At 37.5% G+C, this 8,861-nt stretch overlaps 1 protein-coding gene across 1 annotated transcript in view; it reads left to right on the forward strand.

Annotated features, from left to right (window-relative positions):
- TMEM38B (transmembrane protein 38B) overlaps nucleotides 1-8,861 on the forward strand; it is a 43,621-nt gene that overhangs the window by 17,365 nt on the left and 17,395 nt on the right. The window contains exons 3-4 of the mRNA XM_056117222.1: nucleotides 4,274-4,458; nucleotides 5,178-5,265. Of these exons, the coding sequence (XP_055973197.1) occupies nucleotides 4,274-4,458; nucleotides 5,178-5,265 (273 nt within the window). The remainder of the gene's footprint in view (nucleotides 1-4,273; nucleotides 4,459-5,177; nucleotides 5,266-8,861) is intronic.

The following is an 8,861-nucleotide window of genomic DNA, read 5'->3' on the forward strand; positions in this document are numbered from 1 at the left end:
GTTTTCAGTGTTAGCTTGCAGTAGGTATACATTTTAGAGAGAATTGATTTATTCAAAGTAGCAATGAATGTGTGGCAGAAAGCTTAGAAGTCAAGGCCTCCACTTCTGTCCTCAGGCCACCAGTGGGGGTAGCCTAGAAGCCTCTGCCCAACACTGATAGGCCTGGGCAATTCTACTTTGCTTTGAACCATTGGTCATTTGGCACTGCTGGCCAGGTATCACTGGGAGGGGACTCTACGCTCCCTGAACCCTGCTTGACATCGCCAAACTCTCAAATTTTAGGCAGTAGCAAATTTTAGGTCAGATTTCATAATATCATAATTGAATGTTAACATTCTAAGATTACTCTTATAGTATGGTTTTTATTTTATGTTAAATACAGTCTTGATGTAGGAATGAAAGTGGTGTCATTGGTTATACTTTTGTTCTATGAGTATTTTGAACATTTTTTAGTAACCATATCCTCCTTTCTCAACTTAATTAATCTATAGTAGAAGTCAAAAGATTTTAATTTTACTTAAAAGTAGATTCTGGGCTATGTGGGCAGGGGTGAAGATAGCATAGTGGATAGGCCATTTGCCTTGCATGAGGCTGACCCTGTACCCCATTTGGTTCCCTGAGCACTGCCAGGATTGGTCCCTGAGCAAAGAGCAAAGAGCAAAGAGCCAGGAGTAAGCTCTGAGCACAGCCAGGTGTGCCCCTAAGACCAGAAATAAATAAAGTAGATGAAAAATTGCTTATTTAAGTGTGACTGTTTACACATAGCACTCCAACCCCAATTTCCTGGATTTTGTTTTGTTTTGAGTTTTTGGCAAATGAGACAGCGTCCCTGATTCTTGAGCGTTGACGAAGATCAGAACTCCGGATTCTATCTCTCATTTGAGTGAATCGTGATATTCCAAGCATAGTTCTTTCGATTCCTCTTTGAGAGACCCGAATAGTGTTCTCATCCTGTTTTCATAGGGTCCAGGTCTCTGAGGCATATGTTAATGCAGGAAGAATAGTGGAATCAAAGAGATGTGCTCGTAGCTGGAGGTTCTTTGTCCTTTTAGTTACTTCTTCAATGCTCTTGAAGGCATTCCAAGCCGCTCTCTTCCTCCTGCGCAACTCAGGTGCCAGGTCATTCATCATGTTGATTTCTCGACCTAGGTATATATAACTGTTGCATTCGGAGATGGTGGTTCCGTTGAGAGCGAATGGAGCGTCAGGAACAAGGCTGTTTCTCATAAACATTGTCTTCGCAAGATTCAGCTGTAGTCCGACCTTTCCACATTCACGGTCAAAGTCGTTCAGCATTTGTGCCGCTTGGTTGATGTTTGGTGTTATTAGAACGATGTCATCAGCAAAGCGGAGGTGGTGTAGTTGCCGACCATCTATCTTCACTCCCATGTTTTCCCATTCCAGCCGTCGCATGATGTTCTCGAGGGTGGCACTGAAGAGTTTTGGTGAAATGGTATCACCCTGCCAAACCCCTCTCTTGATATGGATGATTACTTCTTTGTAGAATGGTGAGATCTTGGTAGTGAATCCGCAATAGAGCTCACGAAGGATCCTGATGTATTGAGTTTGTACGCCCTGATTGGCTAGGGCTTCTATGACCGCTTCCGTCTCAACAGAATCAAAGGCCTTCTTTAAATCAATGAACGTTAGACAGAGCGGCATCTTGAACTCCCGAGATACCTCAATGAGCTTGGTTACTGTGTGGATATGGTCGATGGTACTGAATCCTTTTCGGAATCCAGCTTGTTCACATGGTTGTCCTTCATCTAGTGTTCTGCTAATCCTATTCAGGATGACTCGAGTGAATAGTTTGTAGATGACAGACAATAGGCAGATTGGGCGATAGTTGCCAATGTCGTGGATGTCTCCTTTCTTGTATAGTAGTACAGTCTTGCTGGTTTTCCATTGGGATGGAACCTTGCATTCAGACAGGTAGCGTGTGAAGAGTCGAGCCAATGTATTGATGAGTACTCATTTGCCAAGACATCAAAAATCAGATGGGCTGGACACGTAATGAGGTTTACAGACAACCGCTGGACTAGAGCCATTACTGATTGGATTCCACGAGACATCAAAAGATCACGTGGACGCCCACCTATAAGATGGTCAGACTTCTTCGTCAAGACCCTAAATGATCGGTTTGAGGCTCTACATGTTCCTAAAACGAACAGATACCATTGGGCTACGCTAGCACGCAACCGGGATGAATGGAGACGTTACTGGCACCCGCTCGAATAAATCGATGAATAACGGGGATTAAGTGATTAAGTGATTAAGTGATTGAGTTTTTGGACCATACCTATGATGGTCAGGGTTCGCTTCTGTCTCTGTGCTAGTGGTCACTCCTGGAGCACCACTTGAGGTACTTGGATTGAACTGGATTTGGTCACATACAGGGTAAGGTCCTTAGCTCCTGCCATGGAAATTTGTTCTGTATTTAAAGAGAGAAGAGTATAGTGACTTTCAAAATATTATATAGACCTGTAAAAATATTAAAGCATGCTTCATTTTCAAAAGCTTTTTACTATCATAATTTATTCCTTTTTTTTTCAAAACCCTTTATCAGTCGTCTGTTCTTGGGCAGCTGGTTCTTTGAATTGTTTATTTTGTATTTGGCCTCCAAAAATAAAGGGTTTAGTTTAGGACTGTTTTTCCATCATGTTGAATTTTAGGTGATGGGGTAAAAGATGAATTTACCCCATCCTGGCCCCTTAAGATACTATAATTACATGCATTATAGCCTTAATACAGTAAACTGTATAGAAAGCTCTGTTGATACTCTTTTTTTGGGACAGGTACACACTTAGCAGTACTCTGGACTTACTCCTGACTCTGAATTCAGGGATTACTCTGGTTGACTCAGAGGACCATATTGGGTGCCAGGGATCGAACCCTGGTTGCTCATGTGCAAGGCAAACTCCCAACCCACTGTACTATTTCTCCAGTGCATTAAAGCTATATTGAGATATATGATATTATAACTATTCAGAGCTATCAAACTTTGGTTCCAAACTGTATTATAAATAAAAACCCAACATCACAGTATGAGTGACCTTAAAGAAAACACTTATCAATATTGTAAACCACTATGCCAAAGGGTGGGTGGGGGGGGAGGGAGGGAGAGAGGGAGAGCGGGGCATGTTGCCACAGAGGTAGAGGTAGGGGGTGGGGGGGTTCTGGGAAATGTACACTGGTGGAGGAATATGTGTTGGAATACTGTATGACTAAAACCTAATTATGCACAGCTTTGTAAGGGTCTATCTCACAATGATTCAATTACAGAAGTTAAAAAATAAAGAATAGGAAATAGTACGTAAAGAGGAAGAGCAGAGGAGGTTGTGGCCAAACAAACTTTTGACATCTTGCCTCTGAAACAGAATTTTGCAAATATATTTATATGCCATATATAGTTTATGAATAATGAACAATGAGGTTCATTTAACCACTTTTTCAAGAAGTGTAATACTTTGTTCATACTGTATATTGCATTTTAATCCATTAGAAAGAATATACATTCTGCTTTAATCACAAACTTGGCTGCCAAGGGAGGATGTTAGGAATGGGGAGAGGGAAAAATACAGTGTGTTTCACAGATAGCATTACTGCTAAACTGTTTAAGTAGATGCTCAGAACAAATGGTAATGTACTTCGAAAACTAATTTACCTCAGGAAGAGTGAATTATTCTTAAACGAATAGAGTTTAGTTGAATCAGCCAAATTGAAGAACCGGCCTCATATTCTTTCAGCCATATGAGAATGTTTTTTCCCATGCAACCTGTCCTGGATAAGTATGACCGTTCTTAAGATCGGGTGTAGTTTGAGGATTGCACTGGGGGCACATGTAAAGATGTTTATGTGGTGGAAATGCAGACCCTGCTTAGCTTCCAAGGGCTCTTTTTAAATTCATTTCTGAGAGAATAAAGACACTGTCTTACCAGAGAAGTCCCTGCCCCAGAAGTGATTGTTCATTTACTTAATTTTGTGGTTGTATAAGAAAACTCGGTAAATACTTTTTGCACATGTAGCTTATTTAAAAGTCCCAAGCTAGGTGAAATTCCTCTGGTAATTGTTTTCTGGAAGATTATTTTGTACCTCACATAATTAAAAAAAATCAACTCGACTTAATTTGTGTTCTTGAAGTCAGCTTCTTTACTTATATGGCTAATTCCTTTTGTTGTTGCCTTGCCTAATTGTTATTGCTGATATGCTGAATTTTAATTTTGGTTTTTATGATTTAATCTCTATATTAAAATGTTTACTTTTTAAATTTCAGGTATATTGCATTTTTTTGCCCATGTGACCTAGTTTCCCATGGCTATTCTTTCCTGCCTGTTCAACTCTTGGCTGCAGGAATGAAGGAAGTGACCAGAACTTGGAAAATAGTAGCTGGAGTTACACATGCTAATAGCTATTACAAAAATGGCTGGCTAGTCATGATAGCTATTGGATGGGCTCGAGGTAATATTAATATATATGTTTGTAAATATCCTACTAGTTTAGCCACTAATAGTACAACTGCTAAATAATTACATTAATGGGGAAAACAGACTTTAATTAGAGAGTCTTTTTGGAAGAAGCCTTGTTAGTGTTGGGTAATCAAGTTAATTTAAAACCAATTCATAATTACTACTACTAAGTAGTTATTTTGAGTCTGACAGTAAAAGTTTTGTGATTAGTTTGATTAGCAGGGCCCAGGATAAAACAAGTTGACAAAAGAAATTACATAGTGCACTCACTTGAAAAAACATAGCTCTTTTGTGTGTTTGTGTGTGTGTATGTTTATAATGAATAGCTGAAAATAGTAAATATGATTGATGTGGATTTATGTTCAATCTGCATTACTTTGTGGTTGAGCTCTTGTGTACATAAAACTTGTATCAGGAGAAAGAATGACAAAGCCAAGAGTTTTATTGTTTCAGGTCTGAAACAAATCTCGGGGCACAATTCTATGCTTGAGCCCTGAAGTTACAGTTCAGTAGATGTTTGCCATACTGGCCTGAAGGAATTAATTGCAGTTGTCTCCGTATTTAAAAAATACAGGCAGCTTTTTATTTTTTCTAAGAAATCTATTTTGGGTTTTCTCTTAAAAATTTAGGACAGGAGATAGAGCTATGGCTTCATTTCAAATGTCTAATCTAGAAAATTTGACTAATTATTGTTCTACTTTTTATATTTAGGTGCAGGTGGCAGTCTCATCACAAGCTTTGAATTGATAATGAGAGGAGCCTGGAAGCCAGGAGTCGATGAATGGCTGAAGATGTCCTAGTGAGTCGTATAAACCAATTGAGACCTAATATTTTATTCTTAGAACTTACCAATTTTTTTTTAAAGAATACTGGGAGAACTATAAATGTGACTGAAAATATAACCAGAAATGAACTAATAGTGATAATGGGGAAAGAACCCAGGAAAGTGCTTCTAAAAGTCTGTTCTTTTGAAAGTAGTTTTAGAATACGGATCCCCTTTCTATGAATCCTTCCCTTTAGCAGTTAAAACCAAACACAAACTCTGGATTGTTGTAGATTTGTGGGACTAGTGCACTTATGGATGAAGGACTATATGGGAACAGACTTCTGGATAAAAAGGAGTCAGCTGCAGGCGCTTTACACTTTCATACTTGGAGTATCACTCAGAACTCAGATTTCAAATTATACTTAGATCTACCATAAGTTCAAGCTTTTGGTAATATGTAAGTAAAAGCAATAAGTTAGTTGCATTTAAAATACAGTTGAGCCTAATAGAATATAAAATAAGAAAATTATTAGAGGAAGTAATCCATTCTGTCTTTGTTCCACGCAGAACCAGGCAACAATCCCACCAGCAGTGAATGAGAATCTCTTTTTTTTTTCCCACAACCCCACCAACATTGGTTGCTTCCAGTATTCTTAGTGTATGCTATTGTTACTGGTGTGAGATGATACTGCATGATTGGTTTCATTTGCATTTTTCTGACAACCTCTGATGAATATGTTTTTCATATACTTATTGGCCATCCACAGTGTCCTCTTCATGGAAGTGTCTGTTTTTCATCTCTCTCCCATTTTTTGATGAGGTTATTGATTTCTATGTTGGTGAGCTTTGTGAGTTATACACACACACATACACACATACACACACACATACATACATACATACATACATACACACACAAACATATTGGGCAATACTCCTGTATCTGAAACATTGTGTGCAAATATCTCTTTTTACATTTGTTTATTTATTTATGTTACCTTTGCCAGGGCATTAGTCATGGACGATGCCATTTGAGATTCAAATCCTGGAGAGTTCTGTCTGTATTTTCCTCAGTATATTTTTGGATTCTGGTCTAATCTTGAGGTCTTTGATCCCCCTTTGAATTGACTTTTGTATGTTGTGAAATAGGGATTCAGTTTCATTTTGGCATGTGGTTGTTTCGTTTCCCCAGCACCATTTGTTGAAGAGCCTTTTCCTTTCTTTCTTTCTTATTTATTTGTTGGGGGGGGGGAGGTGCAGGGCACACCCAGCAATTGTCAGGGTTTACTCCTGACTCTGCACTCAGGAATTACTCCCAGTGGTGCTCAGGAACAATTGAACCCAGGTCTCTGGTCCCTGTTGAAGAGACTTTTCTTGTTCCACTTTGTGCCCCAGTTCTTTCATTAATAGTTAGCTCTCCATAGATCTGAGGATTTAGTCTCTGGGTACTCAATTCCAAACCATTGTTCTAACAGTTTATCCTTATTTCAGTTCCATGCTTTTTAAAAAAAAATTAGTCTGGTTTTGTAGTATAATTTAAAATCAGGAAATGCAATACCTCCAACTTTTTGTTTTTTCAGAATAACTCTACAGTCTCCGCCCCCCCCCCCCCCCCCGCCCTGAATGGCTTTGAATATTTATTTAGCCATACAAATTTTAGTAGGGCTGTTCTAAGTACTTGGAAAATGTCATTGGAATTTTGATGGGAATTGCACTGAAACTGTATAGTATTCTAGGACAATTCTAGAACAGTTATTTTGAGAGTGTTAATTCATTCAATCCATGAACATAGATTCTTTGTCATTTCCTAGAGTCCACCTCTGTTTCTTTCATGAGAAACTTAGAGGGTTTTCACCTCTTTGTTATTTTCTGGGTGTTTGATGTTCTAAACACTTTAAAATGGGGTAGGCTTTTTGATCTTTCTTTTACTTCATTATTTGCATCTAGAAAGAACAGTAGGTTTTTGATTTTTTTTATTTTGTATCTTGCTATGATGTTGTTGTGTGTCATCTTAAAGATTGTCAATGTATATTATCACAGTTAAACTATAGGCAGTTTAAGCCCAAATAGTGATAGTTTAGCTTTTCTTTTTCAATTTTGTTCTGATTCATTTTTCTTGTCTAATTTCTGTGGTGAGGACTTCCAAGACTATATTGATTAATAGTGATAAAAATGGACATCCTTGGCTTCTTCCCAGTTTCAGAGAGGTTTTCCATTTTTTTTTCTGTTGTTTATGATACTGGCTTGTGGGTTTGTTGTAATATCTATTATCTTGAGGAAAGTTCCTTCTAGCCCTATTTTATTGATGATTTTTTATCATCGATGGATGTTGATTGCATTCTTAACATCTATTGATATGATCATGTGATTTTTATTTTTTCTTTTGTTGAAATGATTTATTGCATTAATTCAGTTACATATGTTAAACCATCCTTGCATAACTGTAATGAGTCATACTTGATTGTTTTGTGTAATCATTTGATATATTGTTGTATTCAGTTTGCTAAGATTTTGTTTACAGCTTTTATGTCCTTGTTTATCAGGTATATTACTCTGTAAGTTTCTTTTTTAGTATAATCTCTAAGATTTTTGGCAGGTGTCCTTAGGAAGCATTCTTATTTCTTCATTATTTGGGTGAGTTTGAATATGAGTAAGTCTTCTTTGAAGGTTTGGTAGAACTCTGTAACGAACCTACAGTCTGGACTTAGGGTTTTGTTCTTTTGGAGATTTTTAATTAGGGTTTCAGTTTCCTTTTGGTGACTGGAATGTTCAGGTATTCTGCTTCCTCCTTTTGGGAGGCTATATGATTCTAAGAATTTATTCATTTTTTTCTAGATTCTTTAACTTAGAGGCATAGGATTGTTCATGTATAGTAACCTCTTGTGATATTTGTTTCTTGCTTCTATTGACCATTTGTATTATTCTTTTGATTTCTGTGTTATGATTTCTGCTCTAATTTATTCCTGTATTTGAAGTTCAATAGTTGTTCCTTTTCTAGTTTCTCAGGCTATGTACTTAGGTTATTGATTTGAGCTTATTTGTGGGGTGGAAGAGGTTAGGCCACACCCTGCAGTGCTCAGAGGTTACTTCCTCTGCACTGAGGAATTACTCCTGGCAGTGCTCAGGGGACCATGTGTTATCCAGGGATTGAACCCAGGTTGGCTGCATGTAAGGCAAATATACTATAGTGAGTATAGCCTTACTCACTAGACTGTCTCTCCAGCCTGAGATATTTTTTTCTTTCTTCTTTCCTGATGTAAGCCTGTATTGATATGAATTTCCTTCTTAGTACTTCTAAGTTATATTCCCCAAAATCTAATTGTTTGTTCCTTCATTTTTGTTCGTTTCAAGGAATATTTTTACTTCTTTGATTTTGTTCTTGACCCAGTAGTTATTTAGTAGTATTTAGTTTCCAAGTGTTGTATATTTTTCTTTACTTTTTTTTTACTTTAAAAGATCTTTAATTTCTGCACTCATAGTATTGTAGTCTGAGAAGATACTTGGTATTATTTCCATTTTGTCACTTTATGGATATTTTTATTACTGCCATGTTGGCGAATGTTACATGTGTGGTAGAGAAGACTGTATTTGTATTTAGCTTTTTGAGGTAGGGAATTCGTATTTGCCAG

This window comes from Sorex fumeus, unplaced genomic scaffold (assembly GCF_029834395.1).
Source record: "Sorex fumeus unplaced genomic scaffold, SorFum_2.1 ptg000034l, whole genome shotgun sequence".
Lineage (NCBI taxonomy): Eukaryota > Metazoa > Chordata > Mammalia > Eulipotyphla > Soricidae > Sorex > Sorex fumeus.